The sequence below is a fragment of the Nerophis ophidion genome, linkage group LG21 (genome assembly GCF_033978795.1).
Source record: "Nerophis ophidion isolate RoL-2023_Sa linkage group LG21, RoL_Noph_v1.0, whole genome shotgun sequence".
NCBI lineage: Eukaryota > Metazoa > Chordata > Actinopteri > Syngnathiformes > Syngnathidae > Nerophis > Nerophis ophidion.
The window spans coordinates 42822069-42842708 of record NC_084631.1 but is presented as its reverse complement, the minus strand read 5'-3'; the positions used below and the strand labels follow the sequence as shown (position 1 = coordinate 42842708).

The window sequence follows — 20640 nt, the reverse complement described above, 5'->3', positions numbered from 1 at the left end:
CCTGCTTCATGCTGCCTGCGCTAACTAAATACAGAGTCTCGGAAAACTGGCGTGCACAAGCGATCCCTCAGAAAGCTTTCCGAGACTCTTATTTTGTTAGCGCAGGCAGCATGAAGCAGGGCTTTTATTGTGAAGATAGGAAATGTGCAGTCGGCCTTTAGAGTTTTGACGGCGCGAAAGTCTGTTGAAATAAAAAGTGTTTCTCGCCTTCCTCTCTGTCATTTTTTCATAATAATGAACTGGCAGCAGCCAGCGTAATCTCACAAGACCCTCGGGTGCCGTGAATGTCAATCAAGCAAGCTACGGAATTTGCCGCCAATGTTTTTCTTGTAAAGTGTATGGAAGCTGGATGAATTAGATGCCAAAAACCAACCACTTTCATGTGGTATCGTACAGAAAGGACAACTTTTTTTCTCCTCCATTTGAAAATGTGGGCGTTATCATCATTACTGTCTGATTCCAATCAATGCAAGTCATCAGAATCAGGTAATACACCAACTTATATTCTTGTCTTTGTGAAAGAAAGACATCTATATGTGTTACACATGCTTGTATTATCATTAAACACATTTAACTTGTTTACAAAAATGTCTCTTTCATAAATAAATAAATATAAATGATATATATAAATGAGGTAGATCCCCTCGAGTTGGTCAATTGAAAAGTAGCTCGCCTGCAGAAAAAGTGTGGGCACCCCTGGGTTAGAGTGTCCGCCCTGAGATCGGTAGGTTGTGAGTTCAAATCCTGGCCGAGTCTTACCAAAGACTATAAAAATGGGAGCCATTACCTCCCTGCTTGGCACTCAGCATCAAGGTTTGGAATTGGCGTCTAAATCGCCCACTGCTCCCCTCACCTCCCAGGGGGTGATCAAGGGTGATGGGTCAAATGCAGAGAATAATTTCGCCACACCTAGTGTGTGTGTGACAATCATTGGTACTTTAACTTTATATTACTGGGTGCTTATTAACATGCTCGTTAACCACAATACCTACGAGCAGCTGAGAGCTCATTAATTTGTCATTCATCACAGAATGCAAACATGTCGACTTGTCTTTTAGATTCCATGTGTGTGCTCAGAGTTTACCCTTCGGCCAAACGGTTGCCAAGAACCCCTTCTACTTCCTGCGGATGATATGGGACCTGGCCCACTACGCCAATCAGCTACTCAGGCGTAGCAACAAAGGTTTTTTTAGTCAAATACTGTAAGAAATGAGGGCTGTCAAATGATAACGAAACGAAAATATCGCAATTAATCTTCCAATAGTTAACTTGTGATGAATGCGTTTTTTCCCTTTAATTAGTGTACTTTAGACAGTTTTTAATACTACCTTTAGTACCAACACGGGACTAGGCTTGTCCCCATACCAATATTTTGGTATCGGTACCAAAATGTTTTTCATACTTTTCAAAATAAAGGACACCACTAACACATTCCGTTAATGGCTTCATTTTAACGGAAAATATTACATTTAACATACGTTCCTTTTTGCACTTAAAGAATAATTTTAAAAGATTAGAATTAAAAAATTAAGTCATTAAACACACTGGGCTTTTTTTATTGAACTCATGTAAAATTGTGAATTATTCTTTACTACATAAAGCCTTGCCATAGTTTAGGATTAGGTTAGAATAGAATACAAGGTTTTAATTCAGGGGTGTCAAATGTACGGCCCGCAGGCCGGATCAGGCCCGCCAACAGGTTTTATCCGGCCCGCGGGATGAGTTTGCTAAGTATAAAAATTAGACGAAATTTTTGAATGTAAGAAACTTCGGTTCTAAATGTCTCCACCAGATGTCGCAATAGCAATTATTTGTTTGGCTGTAGATGTTACATCCATCCATCCATCCATTTTCTACCGCTTATTCCCTTTCGGGGTCGCGGGGGGCGCTGGCGCCTATTTCAGCTACAATCGGGCGGAAGGCGGGGTACACCCTGGACAAGTCGCCACCTCAGCGCAGGGCCAACACGGATAGACAGACAACATTCACACACTAGGGCCAATTTAGTGTTGCCAATCAACCTGTAGATGTTACATATGTAAAAAAAAAAAAAAAAAAAAGAACCACATGGTTGTGCACCAGTTGAGGGAAATTAGTAAACTACAGAAATACCATCCTGTAATTAGATTTTGATATTATTTTCTTGTCTTAATCGATTGAAAATCAACACCAATGATTTGACTGATGAACATTATCACTAATTTATTCAGGAAGTATAAATAACGACAATTAAAGATATGATGCTATTAACCACAACATGTAAGTGTAATTGTAAAAAAACCAAAAACTTCTATGATTATTACATTCTTAAAATGTGCTTGTTCTATTTTCAAATAAAGAAAACAATCTGCTGCGATGAGGTTGCAACTTGTCCAGGGTGTAAGCCGCCTTCCGCCCGATTGTAGCAGAGATAGGCACCAGCACCACCCGCGACCCCAAAGGGAATAAGCGGTAGAAAATAGATGGAAAACAATCTGAAGTTGTCTTTATTTTTAAGTTATTGTTCCGTGATTTTACCAGTCAGGCCCGCTTGGGAGTAGATTTTTCTCCATTTGGCCCCTGATCTAAAATGAGTTTGACACCCCTGCTTTAATTAATAAATGCACCATGGTTTATATTTGTCACTCTTGGTCTGTGCTTTCAGACAAATAACATTATTGCTAAATACTAAAAGCAATATGGGTAAAAGCAGAGGTGGGTAGTTTACTCCGTTACATCTACTTGAGTAACTTTTGGGATAAATTGTACTTCTAAGAATACATTTTATGCAACATACTTTTACTTTTACTTGAGTATATTTATAGAGAAGAAACGATACTTTTACTCCGCTCCATTTATCTGCAATCAGGTCGCTACTCGCTACATTTTTTTTTTATCGATCTCTTAATGCACGCTTTGTTTGTTTTGATTTTGTCAGACACGCATTCAAAGTAGGAACTACGCATGCTTGCGTTTCACCAATCACATGCAGTCACTGGTGATGTTGGACCAATCAAACGGAGCTACGTGGTCACGTGACCGTCAGACGTAGACCCGACATGTTGAAAAACTTATTGGGGTGTTACCATTTAGTGGTCAACTGTACGGAATATGTACTGTACTGTGCAATCTACTAATAAAAGTTTCAATCAATCAATCAAATGTGTAAAGGAAAAAAGACACTTTTTATTTCAACCGTACTTCCCGTCAAAAGCCTAAAGACCGATCGCACAGTTCCTGTCTTCACAATAAAAGTGCCGCTCCATCGCGCCTGCGCTAACAAAATAAGAGTCTCCGAAAGCCAGCGCAAACAAACTAGCAAGCTATGGAGTTTGCCGCCAATGTATTTCTTGTAAAGTGTATAAAAACGAATATGGAAGCTGGACAAATAAGATGCCAAAAAAAAACGACTTTCATGATGTATTAGACAGGAAGGATGAACTTTTTTTCTCCTCCATTTGAAAACCGGGACGTTATCAGCACTATACTGTCTGATTCCAACCAATGCAAGTCATCAGAATCAGGTAATACTCCAACTTATATTCTTGTCTTCATTAAAGATAGGAATCTATACGTTAAACATGCATGTATATTCATTAAAACACCTTTAACATGTGAACAAAAACGGCAAAATGAATAAATATAAATTATATACTGTATATATAAAGATATATATATATATATATATATATATATATATATATATATATATATATATATATATATATATATATATATATGTGTGTGTATGTATATGTATATATGAGGTAAATCACCTCGACTTGGTCATTTATTAAGTAATTGATTAACGTTGAAAAACTTATTGGGGTGTTACCATTTAGTGGTCAATTGTAGGGAATATGTACTGTACTGTGCAATCTACTAATACAAGTTTTAATCAATCAATCAATCAATCAATCAATGTCTACTGAGCCTACGGTGCTGTTAAGTTATTGTGGCTCAATTTGCCTTAATTTTTTTTTTTATTTTAATGTATTATTATTTAATATATAATATTGTTTTAGTTCCTTAAGAGATATTCCTGGCTCTGAATTTGCTCATTGCGATTTTTATCTTTTTGTGCATTATTTGTTGCCGTAATCATTAAACGAACAGGTTACTCATCAGTTACTCAGTACTTGAGTAGTTTTTTCACAACATACTTTTTACTTTTACTCAAGTAAATATTTGGGTGACTACTCCTTACTTTTACTTGAGTAATAAATCTCTAAAGTAACAGTACTCTTACTTGAGTACAATTTCTGGCTACTCTACCCACCTCTGGGTAAAAGTACATAGCTAAAATATTCAGCAGGTAAAACACACATTGTTAAAAATAAAACACACATTTTTGGAGTTTGTTACAAATGTAGTAATTTCACAAGCATTAACTTAAGCTACGTGGGCAGTTAAAAGTGCGCTAATAATAGGCAACCAGCTGGGTGTCTACGTATGTGTGTATGTACATTACCTTTAAACTCCTTGTGCAGGATTGATGATTGTTTTTTACATGTTGGCCTAAGTCTGAAGCAACTATTATAATACTTGAATGCCATCTTTGGCGAGGCATGTTTTTTAAGCACCGCTTGCAGAGTGGCGCTTCCATGTTTAAAGCGTCACCTTTATTGGTAGTTTTGAAGCCCGGATACCTCCTATATTGCGCTTCACGCATCTCTTGCAGCCTCTTTATTAACCAGTAGAAATGCTGCAAAAACAACAAAAAGAGGAAATGACGTTTTTTGCCATTCCACCTCTCCACATTGTTTTTGCTTGTATGCGCAGGTGTGTGTGCGTGCTGACACACTCAACATGCGCCTCGGCTCTCTCTGAATGTCACCGCCCGCCGCATGGCAGTATTTTTCAAATGTTTCTCAAAGGCAGCATAATATCGTTTTTAATTCTGTAGTAATTAAGCAAAAAAGCGATCCGCATATGCAAATTCAATACAAAATCAAGCATATTTCTATTAAAATTTAAAAAATATATTTACAAATACATGTTCATGTGTACAAATTCTTGATGTTTTTGTATGTCACTTTTTTGTATTTATCAATTTTATTAGTATATATTTTAAAATATATTTACAATATTTCCATTTATACAAATTATTTATTTATTTGTGTATCACATTTGTATTTGTATATTTATTAATACAAACCCCGTTTCCATATAAGTTGGGAAATAGTGTTAGATGTAAATATAAACAGAATACAATTATTTGCAAATCCTTTTCAACCCATATTCAGTTGAATATGCTACAAAGACAACATATTTGATGTTCAAACTCATAAACTTTATTTTTTTTTGCAAATAATAATTACCTTAGAATTACATGGCTGCAACATGTGCCAAAGTAGTTGGGAAAGGGCATGTTCACCACTCTGTTACATCACCTTTTCTTTTAACAACACTCAATTAACGTTTGGGAACTGAGGAAACTAATTGTTGAAGCTTTGAAAGTGGAATTCTTTCCCATTCTTGTTTTATGTAGAGCTTCAGTCGTTCAACAGTCCGGGGTCTCCGCTGTCCTATTTTACGCTTCATAATGCGCCACACATTTTCCATGGGAGACAGGTCTGGACTGCAGACGGGCCAGGAAAGTACCCGCACTCTTTTTTTACGAAGCCACGCTGTTGTAACACGTGCTGAATGTGACTTGGCATTTTATCGCTGAAATAAGCAGGGGCGTCCATGAAAAAGACGGCGCTTGGATGGCAGCATATGTTGTTCAAAAACCTGTATGTACCTTTCAGCATTAATGGTGCCTTCACAGATGTGTAAATTACACATGCCTCGGGCACTAATGCACCCCCATACCATCACACATGCTGGCTTTTACACTTTGCGTCGATAACAATCTGGATGGTTTTTTTTTGCAAATAATCATTAACTTTAGAATTTGATGCCAGCAACACGTGACAAAGAAGTTGGGAAAGGTGGCAATAAATCCTAATAAAGTTGAGGAATGCTCATCAAACACTTATTTGGAAAATCCCACAGGTGTGCAGGCTAATTGGGAACAGGTGGGTGCCATGATTGGCTATAAAAACAGCTTCCCAAAAAAATGCTCAGTCTCTCACAAGAAAGGATGGGGCGAGGTACACCCCTTTGTCCACAACTGCCTGAGCAAATAGTCAAACCGTTTAAGAACAACCTTTCTCAAAGTGCAATTGCAAGAAATGTAGGGATTTCAACATCTACGCTCCATAATATCATCAAAAGGTTCAGAGAATCTGGAGAAATCACTCCACGTAACCAACATTGAATGACCGTGACCTTCCATCCCTCAGACGGCTAAACTAAATTAGCGTAGCGGTAACTCAACATTATAGCGTTAACTTTGACAGCCCTGGTAAAAAAAAAAATGGCCTATTTGCAGTTCAAAATCTAAGTTAATTGTTATTTCTTGTCTCTTTCTCTCTTCTGTGCATCTCCGCCTTGAAGGGCTGCGTGGAGGCTGCAAGGCCCTGGCCGCCATCATTCCGTACGACGCGGTCAAGTTGCTTTTCTGCCTTTCCTTTTTGCTGGTGTTGTCACAGCATCGTGCCGTTTACAAGAAGATGCTGCCCCAGCTGCAGAAACGTAGGTGTCCCATCAGGAGACACACACAGACACCTAACGTTTCAGGAAAATTCATAAAACACTATCAAAAACTGCTTTATAGAACCAAAGCATATATATCACGTTTTAAAAATCTCCCCGCACTCCACCAAAGAAGCAGACACAGTTTAGGGGCGGCTTAGCTCGGTTGGTAGAGTGGCCGTGTCAGCAACTTGAAGGTTGCAGGTTCGATTCCCGCTTGTGCCATCCTAGTCAATGCCGTTGTGTCCTTGGGCAAGACACTTTACCCACCTGCTCCCAGTGCCACCCACACTGGTTTAAATGTAACTTAGATATTGGGTTTCACTATGTAAAGCGCTTTGAGTCACTTGAGAAAAGCGCTATATAAATATAATTCACTTCACTTTAATGATGTACGTCCACAAGCAGCTGGCTTTGACATTCTTTGTCTTCAACACCGTGGCCAAGAAACCAAAGACAAGAGCAGGGGTTTCCCAGACAGCCACTTTGATGGAATTAGTACATTAAAGATACTAAACACAATACAATATGGATCAATCAATGCACGGTTAACTTTATCTGAACATTTCATAAGGACAAAGGTGTGTAAGACCATACATAAAGAACGACACATAGGTCATTTTGGTTTTCAGGACTCATCTTTTTTTTTTAAATGTCAATATTTGTTTATTTCATTTCTTTTATGTAGCATATTATTTTATATTATATTATATTCTCGCCCGGAAAAGGGTGGAGTGCCATCTCCGGGTTGGAGAGGAGACCCTGCCCCAAGTGGAGGAGTTCAAGTACCTAGGAGTCTTGTTCACGAGTGGGGGAAGAGTGGATCGTGAGATCGACAGGCGGATCGGTGCGGCGTCTTCAGTAATGCGGACGTTGTACCGATCCGTTGTGGTGAAGAAGGAGCTGAGCCGGAAGGCAAAGCTCTCAATTTACCGGTCGATCTACGTTCCCATCCTCACATATGATCATGAGCGTAGGGTCATGACCGAAAGGATAAGATCACGGGTACAAGCGGCCCAAATGAGTTTGGGTCTCTCCCTTAGAGATAGGGTGAGAAGCTCTGCCATCCGGGAGGAACTCAAAGTAAAGCCGCTGCTCCTCCACATGGAGAGGAGCCAGATGAGGTGGTTCGGGCATCTGGTCAGGATGCCACCCGAACGCCTCCCTAGGGAGGTGTTTAGGGCACGTCCAACCGGTAGGAGGCCACGGGGAAGACCCAGGACACGTTGGGAAGACTATGTCTCCCGGCTGGCCTGGGAACGCCTCGGGATCCCCCGGGAAGAGCTAGACGAAGTGGCCGGAGATAGGGAAGTCTGGGCTTCCCTGCTTAGGCTGCTGCCCCCGCGACCCGACCTCGGATAAGCGGAAGATGATGGATGGATGGATTATTTTATATTTGTAATGTTGTAATTTGGGACATGCGTATTTTTCTTTAGAATGTGTCGCGGGCCTATGAAAAGTGAGCTGTAAATTGGCCCTTTGGACACCTCCGTGTTAGCGCAAGCAAAGAAGGGATAATTGTTGGGTAAAGAAGAGCGAAGGATTAGCGGGAGAGCTTTGTGTTATTTTAAATTGTACTTTTTTTCCTTGGTGAGAATAAGAGATTATTGCATACAGGTTTGATCCATATTTGGCTTTCTGTCTTACAGCATAAACACTGTTGCTGGTTAACAAACTAAATGTAGGTTTTAATTGAAGTTATTATTTTGAGCAGTTATTTTACTTCGTAAGCATTGCAGGCTAATGTTGCTGTTGAAATGTGTACGTAGTGAAGTGAAGTGAATGATATTTATATAGCGCTTTTTCTCTAGTGACTCAAAGCGCTTTACATAGTGAAACCCAATATCTAAGTTACATTTAAACCAGTGTGGGTGGCACTGGGAGCAGGTGGGTAAAGTGTCTTGCCCAAGGACACAACGGCAGTGACTAGGATGGCGGAAGCGGGAATCGAACCTGCAACCCTCAAGTTGCTGGCACGGCCCGTACATTGACTAACCTAACACAAACAACAACTATTAAGTTTGCTTATTCATTTGCTCATTAAATGGGGACTACACTTTTTGGGGAATTTTGCTCTTCACTCACCATCCTTATGGGAGACAAGAACACTTTACTTATTTTTTCAGTTTTTATCTATTGGCTTGTTGGAGGTGGCTAACAATACAGAGAATAGGAGAAATCCATTCCGCCTTTCGAGCACTCTAAAAGTGCATCCAAAAAGCGCCAACAATACTCTATTTACATCTCCTGACATTTTTGTTAACCAAGTTATTATAAGGGATAACACAGGCCAACTAATTTAGCCGCGCCTTGATCAGAGCGATATCTAAAGTTTATTTACAAGTTAGATGCCATAAAAAAAGAAAAAACAAGTGTTCTTGTTTTACATTGAGATCGGGAGGGATAGGCAACATTTAAAAAACTGTGCAGTTCCCCCTGAAGCACAAAATGCCCTATTAGGCAGTTCACAAAATAAAAAAAATATGTCTGCTGCGCTCAGGAAAACGTCATCTGGAGCGGCGCCTGGGAGACTTGAAGCTGGCCCGAGTAAGACAGGCTGCCAACCCAAGGACCCCTGTGGACTTTTTGACCATCAAAATGTAATAAGCCGGTCAGATCCCCCTCAGCAGGGTCACATTTTGGGTAAGAATGTTCTCAGCTTAAACCTTCGTTTTTCTGCCAAACTGTTAGATTTGTCGGATTTAATATTCAGCAACGTTGAAATATCAATTATTAATGTGCAGTTTTTTTCTTTCATTTGATACATAGCACTTTAACATTGATCACAAACCTGGCCCAGAATCCAACCACTGGATAAATAAAGGTAATTAATTGAAAAATCCTTCAGTACAAATAAATACACACGTTTGGACTTTCATTTAAAAGTAATGTGGTATTTGTCAATGTAAAACTTCAAATATCCATATATTCATCCATCCATCACGTCTGGCCTGTTTCAATTGCACATACTGTATGATGTTTGAATGCAAAATTGTAATAAAGACAAGTACCTGGTTTCACTTTACATGAACAAATGCATTGTAATAACTGAAGCACATCTAAAATAAGAAGAAAAGCCAATATTTGCAGTGCTGGCACCTTAATTAGAAACACAGAGCATTAAATAGAACTACAGTAACACAAAGTGGCAAAACACACCCTGTTCTCATCCCCAACCGACAACAATATGTTGCGTTAGGTTTTTAGAAAATCCAAATATACTGATAAACAAAAGTTGTTGCTGCCGCATCCAGTCATGCCAGGGTTACTGCGCTTCCATCTGAAAGCCACCATTGCTGTATGGGTTCAGGTCCGCGTGTCTAGAAGACATCGTCTTGATCTTTTGGATGCCTTTGTAGAGAGCCACCAGGGGGATGGAGATCACGGGCATTACACAGAGCAGCACGATGATGGCAAACACCCAATTTGGGTAAGGCTTGACCTCGGTTTTGGGAAAGAGTTTCTGTAAGAAAAGGACAGAATGGGATGAAAAATATGAAAATGTCTATGATTGATTGAAAACCATTTTTTTTTCTTCTTACATAATCCTGATTCCATGCAAAGTATGTGGGGTGTTTCTGAGTTTGGAGCACCACGTACGCAACCAGTACTACCAGGAGCAATAAAGGACTGATAAAAGTCCAACAAATCTTCCAATAAATATTGGGTCGCTTCCCAGTCATGAAATAGATGTCCTCGCTGAAGCTGAGGACGCAGAAAAGGCCGTTTAGAATAGGAGGTCCAAATTATGCAGAAAAAAAGTTGAAGTACTTTTTCATTCCATAGATGTACACCACTCCGACTGTCTCGAAAAATGCAATAATGAGCAAGGGGATGGAGCCCACGTAGCTGTTGAAGACCTCCACCCAGTAGTTCCCAGAGCCCATGGTGAAGATGAGAGAAAGACAAAAAGAAATCAAGCAGAAGAGCCCTGGAAAAAAGTGAAAAGCACCAAAAAAAATTGTTCACAAATAGCAAACTTAATGAAGCTCATTTTTAGGTACCTGTCACAACTTCATTGGGCACCGACTTGGGCAACAGCTCCAGATCAGCAAGGGGTTTGAGGACTCCCTCCGCGTTGCCAAACATGGAGGACAAACCTAAGCTGAAGAGCATCAGGAAAAACAACACAGCCCATAACTGCGATCCAGGCATCTCCAGCACTGCTTCAGTGAACACGATAAAAGCCAGGCCAGTTCCAGAAGCGCTCTGAGATTTGAAACAACGATACATTTTGGTCTAGTGCATTGATTGATATGCGGGCTACTTCTAAATGTACTCGGGAACATCTCACATTCAAATGAAACTTTCCTGGCTCGACTGCCACTTAAAGCTAAACCTCTGTGGTTAATGGAAGTAAAGATAGGATGTGGTACTGTACTTGGTGTCAAAGGTTTAAGAACCATTGGTTAAGTTATCTATGGATGTTCTCACTGATCAGGTCATTGTGTTCTCAGGGCATTTAATTGATCACAACTAGACTGTTTAGTTTGTCTCAGAAGATGTTTCGCCTTTTATCTAAGCAGGCTTCAGGACTTCACGCTCATAGACTTAGATGGCTCAGATTGGGTCATTAGTTAGTACATTGAGTGCAGGTCTCACACGGGAGGAAAACCCGGAAGAAACCTGCGTGTGAGAGCATAAACAACACCATGGAATCACCTGGTCAAGGAAGGTTTTTAGGTCACAGTCTCTCAGTTGCAAGCCGGAGAGCTCGACAGGACTGGTCCAATTCAGATACTCAACCCAGCGGTCGTAGTTCTCGGTTGTTATGTTCTGGTCGGAAAACTCAAAGTGGTTGGTCAAAGTCAAGATGTTTCTGCAAAGTCGACACACGTTTTGTTATTTCTGTTTGCGCCCAGAATGCTTTGAGATTAAGAATGAACATCGTACTCCTCAAGACAGGTGTTAAAACCCGTGTTGGCTTTAAAACCCAGGATGGAAAAGATGGAAATGGCTGCATAAAGGGATGTGGCACTGTTGATTATTCCCACGACGACTGCATCCTTTTCGCAGTCATTTCTAAAACGCACATTACGGAAATAAAAAAAGTGTGAAACACAAACCTCTTTGTTGATATAATAGTCCTTACTGTTCATTGGCGTAGCTGGAGATCGCTATGATGCCTCCAAAGGCCACTGAGAGAGAGAAGAAGATCTGGGTGGAAGCATCTAGCCACACCTGAGGGTTCTTCAGTATCTCCCACTGAAAACATCTCCATTTATAGTTTGGATCCAACAAGGAAAAACAATCCAGCAAAAACTCACATCAGGAGTGAAGAGATAGACCAGTCCATCCGCAGCTCCAGGCAGGGTAAGGGCACGGATCAGAAAGATGGTCAGGACCACATAGGGCAAGGTGGTTGTCACATAAACTGCCTAAGAAAAACAAAACCACATTGACATACCAATCTTTCTTATTCCATCAGTCCACTGACCTTTCCCACGGACTGGATTCCTTTGATGATACAGAGATAGATCAGCAACCAGGCGCAAGCCAGGCAGACCACCAACCACCACTGCAGAGAACCACTGGTCTCGATGTCAGTCGTGATGTTGAGCGTCTGACGGTACCAGAAGTAATTGACCGGCGTGCTCTTCTCACATTCCGCATCCACGCCTGCCGTGTGAGGTAGGGAGTCTTGTGACCGCCTTCTTGTTTTGGTGACGTGTCTTGTTTACTTTACATTACCTGTGCGGTTAACGTTGAGTGGACACTGGCTCCACGGTAGAGGGTCCTGGAAGGAGTTGAAAAAGTACCAAAACACCCAGGCCAGGATGGTGTTGTAGAACATGCACACCAGGAAAGACACAACCATAGAGCCGATGCCTAAAATGGAGCACATTACAAAGTGTGTTCAATATTAGGAGGAGCGGAGCAAGACAAAAATGTTGTCCTGAACTTGTTGGTCCAGACCGACTGATTTTTAAACTAATTAAACTAAACCTACACCAGAATTTGTTTGGACGCGTTGTTTTAGAGTATCACAAATACATCGGAAACAAATGTATTTTTAGTACAAAATGAATAGATCAAGAACAAGGCAAAAAGAATAGACTAGACTTTATTGTCAAATCTGCATATAACGAGATTAAAGACTCCAATTTAAGGTGCGGTTGTGGGAACAAATATGGGGTAAAATAAATGATAAAGGAAAAACTAACAATTGAAATAAACAGACTACTATCCAATAAAAATAACAAGCAATCCTGTACAATATACAAAACAATATAGAAATACAAAATACTGTACAATATACAGAACAAGACAAGAGTACCGAAGTAATAAATGATAATCAGTGTCGGACGTATTGCACAGTAGGGTATTTGGGCAGGATATTGTAAAGGGGTGAATTATTATTATTATTATTATTATTATTATTATTATAATAATAAGTTAGAGTTCAACATGGTGACAGCTCTGGTGTGACAAAGGACTTTATTCCACTAATTTTACTTTCGGACACCTGCATCCTCTGCTTCAAAGATGAGGATGGCACCATCGACGTATCATCCATCCATTTTCTACCGCTTATTCCCTGGTGCCTATCTCAGCTACAATCGGGCGGAAGGCGGGGTACACCCTGGACAAGTTGCCACCTCATCGCAGGGCCAACACAGATAGACAGACAACAATCACACTAACTATCAGCGGGTATCATTTGTTCATGGTGACGGACAAGGAAAGGGCTAGGAATAGTATTCATTTACCGTCCAATTTCACGTAACGCGACACATCATTTACAATTTGACATTTTACTAGCTATTTTTGCTTTTCCCAGCCCGAGAGAGTTATCATACACCATCCATCCATCCATTTTCTACCGCTTATTCCTTCCAGGGTCGCGGGGGGCGCTGGAGCCTATCTCATCCATCCATCCATCCATCCATCCATCCATCATCTCCCACTTATCCGAGGTCAGGTCGCGGGGGCAACAGCCTAAGCAGGGAAACCCAGACTTTCCTCTCCCCAGCCACTTCGTCTAGCTCTTCCCGGGGGATCCCGAGGCGTTCCCAGGCCAGCCGGGAGACACAGTCTTCCCAACGTGTCCTGGGTCTTCCCCGTGGCCTCCTACCGGTTGGACGTGCCCTAAACACCTCCCTAGGGAAGCGTTCGGGTGGCATCCTGACCAGATGCCCGAACCACCTCATCTGGCTCCTCTCCATGTGGAGGAGCAGCGGCTTTACTTTGAGTTCCTCCCGGATGGCAGAGCTTCTCACCCTATCTCTAAGGGAGAGACCCAAACTCATTTGGGCCGCTTGTACCCGTGATCTTATCCTTTCGGTCATGACCCAAAGCTCATGACCATAGGTGAGGATGGGAACGTAGATCGACCGGTAAATTGAGAGCTTTGCCTTCCGGCTCAGCTCCTTCTTTACCACAACGGATCGGTACAACGTCCGTATTACTGAAGACGCCGCACCGATCCGCCTGTCGATCTCACGATCCACTCTTCCCTCACTCGTGAACAAGACTCCTAGGTACTTGAACTCCTCCACTTGGGGCAGGGTCTCCTCCCCAACCCGGAAATGGCATTCCACCCTTTTCCGGGCGAGAACCATGGACTCGGACTTGGAGGTGCTGATTCTCATTCCGGTCGCTTCACACTGGGCTGCGAACCGATCCAGCGAGAGCTGAAGATCCCGGTCAGATGAAGCCATCAGGACCACATCATCTGCAAAAAGCAGAGACCTAATCCTGCGGTCGCCAAACCGGAACCCCTCAACGCCTTGACTGCGCCTAGAAATTCTGTCCATAAAAGCCTATCTCAGCTACAACCTATCCGCAGGTGCATGTTTTTGGAGGTGGGAGGGGCCTATCCTTAAGTGCATGTCTTTGGAGGTGGGAGGGGCCTATCCTTAAGTGCATGTCTTTGGAGGTGGGAGGGGCCTATCCTTAAGTGCATGTCTTTGGAGTGTGAATGTTGTCTGTCTATCTGTGTTGGCCCTGCGATGAGGTGGCGACTTGTCCAGGGTGTACACCGCCTTCTGCCTGATTGTAGCTGAGATAGTGAAGTGTGAAGTGAAGTGAATTATATTTATGTAGCGCTTTTCTCAAGTGACTCAAAGCGCTTTACATAGTGAAACCCAATATCTAAGTTACATTTAAACCAGTGTGGGTGGCACTGGGAGCAGGTGCGTAAAGTGTCTTGCCCAGGGACACAACGGCAGTGACTAGGATGGCGGAAGCGGGAATCAAACCTGCAACCCTCAAGTTGCTGGCACGGTCACTCTACCAACCGAGCTATGCCGCCCCCCGCGACCCCAAAAGGGAATAAGCGGTAGAAAATGGATCGGGGCTGTGCTAGAATATGGATAACATTGTATAATCATTAGGCAAATGATTAATGACTTTCTAAAAAAAAAGTGGGACGTTTTGCTTGATGGCGGCCATGTTTTTCAATCATTGCTTAAATGTAAACGTGTAAGGCGTCAAAAGCGTGCCCAAATCCCAGCCCATGAAAAGCTCAGCGTGTGCAGCGTGCCAAGACAGTGTTTGTTCGCCTCCCTTTTGACTCTTGTCTCCTAACGTTGTGGACTCAACTCTGTGGTCATTAGGCCAAGCAACCTCAAGACATTAAGCATATTTGAGGTGGAGCTGCCTTATTGGGGTTAAGTGTTGAGGTTGGATGTCAACACAGTCATGTGACGTCATTGGCAGGAAAGTAGGGATGCATGTTCTGGAATCGTAGTACTCCTACTCCTTTAGGAGTGGAAAAAGTCAGCTTGCAACAAACAGGAACAATTCTACAAAATATCAAATACCTTTTTTTTCCCCCTTTGTCATGAAAAAGAAATGTTTTAGTCATGAAAAAGGTAGGTTTTTGTGGTTGGTGCACTAATTGTAAGTGTATATTGTGTTGTTTTTGTAAAATAAAAATGAATAAAAAATTATTCTGCGGCCCGGTGGTTGGGGACCACTGGTTTACATGTATAACTTTCTCCGACTTTCTAAGACGTGTTTTATGCCACTTCTTTTTCTGTCTCGTTTTGTCCACCATGAATGCACAAAGGTGAGTTTATTGACTTGTGTGGAGTGCTAATCAGACATATTTGCTCACTGCATGACTGCAAGCTAATCGATGCTAACATGCTATTTAGGCTAGCTGTATGTACAATATTGCATCATTATGTCTCATTTGTAGCTATATTTGAGCTCATTTAGTTTCCTTTAAGTCATCATAATTCAATTTATATCTCATGACACACTGTATGTAATATGGCTTTTAAATTTTTGCGGCTCCAGACGGATTTGTTTTTGTATTTTAGGTCCAATATGGCTCAACATTTTAGGTTGCCGACTCCTGGATTAGACGTATAAGATTTCACAGGATTTATGGATTAGGAGTGAGAGATAGTTTGGTAAAGGTATAGCATGTTCTATATGTTATAGTTATTTGAATGACTCTTACCATAATATGTTAGGTTAACATAGCAGTTGCTTATTTATGCCTCATATAACCTACACTTATTCAGCCTGTTGTTCACTATTCTTTATTTATTTTAAATTGCCTTTCAAATGTCTATTCTTGCCTTACTTGCCAACATTGAGACCTCCGATTTCGGGGGTGGGGCGGGGGCGTGGTTAAGAGGGGAGGAGTATATTTACAGCTACAATTCACCAAGTCAAATATTTCATATATATATATATATATGATGTATAAGAAAATACTTGACTTTCAGTGAGTTCTAGCTATATATATATATATATATATATATATATATATATCCATCCATCTTCTTCCGCTTATCCGAGGTCGGGTCGCGGGGGCAACAGCCTAAGCAGAGAAACCCAGACTTCCCTCTCCCCAGCCACTTCGTCTAGCTCTTCCCGGGGGATCCCGAGGTGTTCCCAGGCCAGCCGGGAGACATAGTCTTCCCAACGTGTCCTGGGTCTTCCCCGTGGCCTCCTACCGGTTGGAGGTGCCCTAAACACCTCCCTAGGGAAGCGTTCGGGTGGCATCCGGATATATATATTTATTTATTTTATTATATGTATATATATATATATATATATATATATATATATATATATATACACACCGTACGTGCGTGGCGCAGTAGGAGAGTGGCCGCGCGCAACCCGAGGGTCCCTGGTTCAATCCCCACCTAGTACCAACCTCGTCATGTCCGTTGTGTCCTGAGCAAGACACTTCACCCTTGCTCCTGATGGGTGCTGGTTAGCGCCTTGCATGGCAGCTCCCTCCATCAGTGTGTGAATGGGTAAATGTGGAAGTAGTGTCAAAGCGCTTTGAGTACCTTGAAGGTAGAAAAGCGCTATACAAGTACAACCCATTTATCATTTATATAAATAAAAGAAATACTTAAATTTCAGTGTTCATTTATTTACACATATACACACACATAGCACTCATCTATTTATTTTTTGAGTTAAGGGTTGAATTGTCCATCCTTGTTCTGTTCTCTGTCACTATTTTTCCAACCATATGCATGTACAGTAGATGACAGTATTGTCCTGTTTAAGAGTGTCACAACATTGCTGTTTAACGGCAGACGAGCTGCTTTACAGTAGACGAAAACGTGACTGCTGTTGTTGTGTGTTGTTACCGCGCTGGGAGGACGTTGATGAAACTGATACATTCTACAGTTATAACGTCATTGGGCAGGCACGCTGTTTATATTGTGGGAAAGCGTAGTAGGTGAAAACAGGCTTTCCTCACTCAGGTCCGCCTGAATTTCGGGAGATTTTCAGGAGAATCCGGGAGGGTTGGCAAGTATGATTCTTGCTGTTGGGTTTTATCAAATAAATTTCCCCCAAAAATGCGAATTATACTCCAGTGCGACGTATAAATGTTTTTTTCTTCTTTATTATGCATTTTCAGCAGGTGCGACTTATCCGAAAAATAGGGTAGTTAAAAGCATGATGGCTGATGGCTAGCATGACAAGGACCAGAGAAGCTTCCTGACATTTCAAGTGGCCTGGACTACTGCAATGCACTTTATTCTGGCATTAGCCAAAAAGCTCTCTCCCGGTTGCAGTTAGTCCAGAACGCGGCAGCAGGACTTTGAACAGGGGCCAGGAAACGCCAGCATAGAACCCCAATTCTTCAGAGTTTGCACTGGCTCCCTGTTCATTTTAGAATTGAATTTAAAACATTGCTGTTTGTTTTTAAATCTTTACATGGACTGGCACCTCAATATATCTCGGACCTCATCCAAATTTACATTCCTGCGCGCGCTCTGAGGTCCGAGAGCCAGTTCCAGCTCGTGGTGCCCAAGACCAGACTTAAGACCAGGGGAGACATGGCCTTCTTCCCTAAGCTCTGGAACACTCTGCCCCTCCATGTTCAAACTGCTTCTACAGTGGACTCTTTTAAGTCTCGTCTTAAGACCCACTTTTATTCTTTAGCTTTTAACACTACATGAGTTGTGTGGTCCTCTGTCTTCTGTGTTTTTTATACACTTTGATTTCTATTTTACTGTTTTAATTGATTTTACCCTTCAAAATAGTTTTTAATCATATTTGTTTTTACATTGTTTTTATTGGTTTTATATTTATTTTTTGTTTTTATTCGGTCATTGGTGGAGCATAATACAGTATGTATATATATTGATTGGCAACACTAAATTGGCCCTAGTGTGTGAATGTGAGTGTGAATGTTGTCTGTCTATCTGTGTTGGCCCTGCGATGAGGTGGCGACTTGTCCAGGGTGTACCCTGCCTTCCGCCCGATTGTAGCTGAGATAGGCGCCAGCGCCCCCCGCGACCCCGAAAGGGAATAAGCGGTAGGAAATGGATGGATGGATGGATATATATTTTTTTTATTTTTTACAATTCTTTTTAACATGGCTGTGCAGCACTTTGGAAACGTTATTGTTGTTTAAATGTGCTATACAAATATAGTGGATTGGATTGGATTGACAAACAAATGGTGAGTAGTTTTACTTTATTTTAGTTTTTTTTTTTTTTACTGTTGGGAATTTAAAAATATTAAACGCCTGCAGAATGAATTTGGGACTTTTATGTTTCATTGTCGGACATTTAAAAGGAGAGATGTTTGCTAATATGAATGTGGAAATGATGACAGGTGACCCACCAACTCCCCCCAGAAAAGGCGAGATGGACCTCCAGACGCCGATGCTTCCTTTGCGCAGCCTCTGCCCTATGGCCATCTCCAGGTAGAGCAGGGGGAGACCCTCAAACACCAGCGCTATCAGGTAGGGGATGAGGAAGGCTCCTGAAGAGGTAAGCATGTTGCAAATGAAGTCACACAGCAAGGGTGAAATATGTGAAGGTGATGAACTGGCTGCTCTCCAGTCTTTGTTTGGCTTCACCTTCACTGACATGCTATGAGGAAGTGAATTGACCTTCTGCACTAATTATCAACCAGAACATGGGAAGCTGAAAACAACTCACCCCCTCCATAGATTTGGCACAAGTAGGGAAAACGCCAAACGTTCCCGATTCCCACCGCAAAACCGATAGCGGTCAGCATGTACTGGATCTTGTTTTCCCATTTGACGTCCCCCTCCACGCCTTCTCTGCTTTTGTCCATCTTGAGCAGATGAGGCGCGTTGGCACACTCCAGCCTTTTATCAGAGCAGAGAAATGTTGCGCTCCTCCTGAGTGCCAGGCCTCGCCCTCCTCCAGGGGGTTGTCCTTCAGCAGCTTCCAGTCAGGGATCCAATCTACCGCTTGTATTTTTGAAAGGAAGTCTCAGATAAGCACAATGCGCAGCAAATACAGAATTGTGAAACTGCGTCCAGGCTCTATAAAATGGTCCAATTGACAAAAGTCACCAGGAAAGGAATGATGGCATTTGTGGCCAGAACTTTTCCGCTTGTTTATGATACGAGCGTGCTAACTGGCCCCGGGATTAATGGATAACCTGAGCGATGCTCAATGTTAGGCTGACCCCGATCAAGACCATGCAAAAGTGTGGACAAAACTTATTTGCTTTGATAATGTACCGCTCAGCATTCCACAGGTGTGAGGCGTTTCCTCTTTTATGTTGTCAGCACGGTGGTTTGCTGGCTGGAGGAGCAACTAAATGCAACATTTAATATTCAGCACTTTGTTGTTTATCAGTGGTAACCTCCCGTTCAAGACGAGCTGTTCTGCTTTCTGGAGCAAAGCCGTGATACTCGCTTGTTTGACTAGCACCGTGCTTTTTCCTATAAAGAGGGCACCCGCTGATAATATTGACTTTTTAAAAATTATTCTCCATTCCTGAACTCGACCGAGTTGCCTTCTTGCCAAGTCTGCTCCAAAGGCGTGGATGTGTTGTGTCTTTGGATTGAATTGTTGAATGCAGGCAGTTCTGACTTGCAATCATCAGGGAAACATTTACATGTGCTTCACGGCCGACTTGACGCCAAGCGCTTTATTGATGACCCACTTGTCATAAAACACGGAGCCAGTAAACCTGGCCCGCTAGATCAATAAAGATGGATGGTATGTGTGTGTGCGTGCGATCTGGACTTTGATTTACACAGAGTGGTATTTTTCCATGAAAAAGTACTATTGTAGCAAAACTACTTGCAAATGCATATCTCAAACTGTGTGTCTGTAGTCTGTGTCTCTGTACTAATGTGTGTGTCTGTATCTCAAACTGTGTGTCTGTAGTCTGTGTCTCTGTAATAATGTGTGTGTCTGTATCTCAAACTGTGTGTCTGTAGTCTGTGTCTCTGTACTAATGTGTGTGTCTGTATCTCAACCTGTGCGTCTGTAATCCAATGTATGTGTCTCTGTACTAATGTGTGTGTCTGTATCTCAATCTGTGTCTGTAGTCTGTGTCTCTGTACTAATGTGTGTGTCTGTATCTCAATCTGTGCGTCTTTAATCCAATGTATGTGTCTCTGTACTAATGTGTGTGTCTGTATCTCAATCTGTGTCTGTAGTCTGTGTCTCTGTACTAATGTGTGTTCCTGAATCTCAATCTGTGCGTCTGTAATCCAATGTATGTGTCTCTGTACCAATGTGTGTGTCTGTATCTCAATCTGTGCGTCTTTAATCCAATGTATGTGTCTCTGTACTAATTTGTGTGTGTGTATCTCAATCTGTGCGTCTGTAATCCAATGTATGTGTCTCTGTACTAATGTGTGTGTCTGTATCTCAA

At 41.8% G+C, this 20640-nt stretch overlaps 2 protein-coding genes across 7 annotated transcripts in view; one reads left to right on the top strand and one right to left on the bottom strand.

The window, feature by feature from the left end:
• tert (telomerase reverse transcriptase) overlaps nucleotides 1–10492 on the top strand; it is a 38868-nt gene extending 28376 nt beyond the window's left edge. For 2 of the 4 annotated variants that reach the window (XM_061882649.1, XM_061882647.1), the window contains exons 14-16: nucleotides 1059–1183; nucleotides 6424–6561; nucleotides 9062–9299. In XM_061882649.1, the coding sequence (XP_061738633.1) occupies nucleotides 1059–1183; nucleotides 6424–6561; nucleotides 9062–9165 (367 nt within the window). In that variant the 3' untranslated portion in view covers nucleotides 9166–9299. Of the gene's footprint in view, nucleotides 1–1058; nucleotides 1184–6423; nucleotides 6562–9061; nucleotides 9587–10347 lie in introns of those variants that run through there. The other 2 variants (XM_061882648.1, XM_061882646.1) reach the window with 2 other exon arrangements.
• Nucleotides 9160–19134, bottom strand: LOC133540132 (sodium-dependent neutral amino acid transporter B(0)AT3-like). Of its 3 annotated transcripts, none has more exons than XM_061882651.1 (12): nucleotides 18939–19134; nucleotides 18619–18759; nucleotides 12253–12390; nucleotides 11999–12180; nucleotides 11829–11939; nucleotides 11654–11766; nucleotides 11455–11583; nucleotides 11224–11380; nucleotides 10566–10770; nucleotides 10333–10492; nucleotides 10162–10266; nucleotides 9160–10024 (listed from the first exon to the last, which is right to left on the bottom strand). In XM_061882651.1, the coding sequence occupies exons 1-12, from the start codon at nucleotides 19075–19077 to the stop codon at nucleotides 9952–9954; spliced, it is 1653 nt and encodes a 550-aa protein (XP_061738635.1). In that variant the 5' UTR covers nucleotides 19078–19134; the 3' UTR covers nucleotides 9160–9951. The 3 variants fall into 3 exon arrangements, with proteins under 3 accessions (XP_061738635.1, XP_061738634.1, XP_061738636.1); XM_061882650.1 differs by having other exon boundaries at nucleotides 10104–10266; nucleotides 18939–19133; XM_061882652.1 differs by lacking the exons at nucleotides 10162–10266; nucleotides 10333–10492.
• Between the last annotated feature and the right edge of the window lie 1506 nt (nucleotides 19135–20640).

Coding starts and splice junctions, on each gene's coding strand:
- LOC133540132 (XM_061882650.1), bottom strand. CDS start 19,077: ATGGACAAAAGCAGAGAAGGCGTGGAGGGGGACGTCAAATGGGAAAAC. Junction 11,940..11,998: donor GAATCCAGTCCGTGGGAAAG/GTCAGTGGACTG, acceptor TGTTTTTCTTAG/GCAGTTTATGTGACAACCAC. Junction 10,771..11,223: donor TAAAAACCTTCCTTGACCAG/GTGATTCCATGG, acceptor TTCAAATCTCAG/AGCGCTTCTGGAACTGGCCT.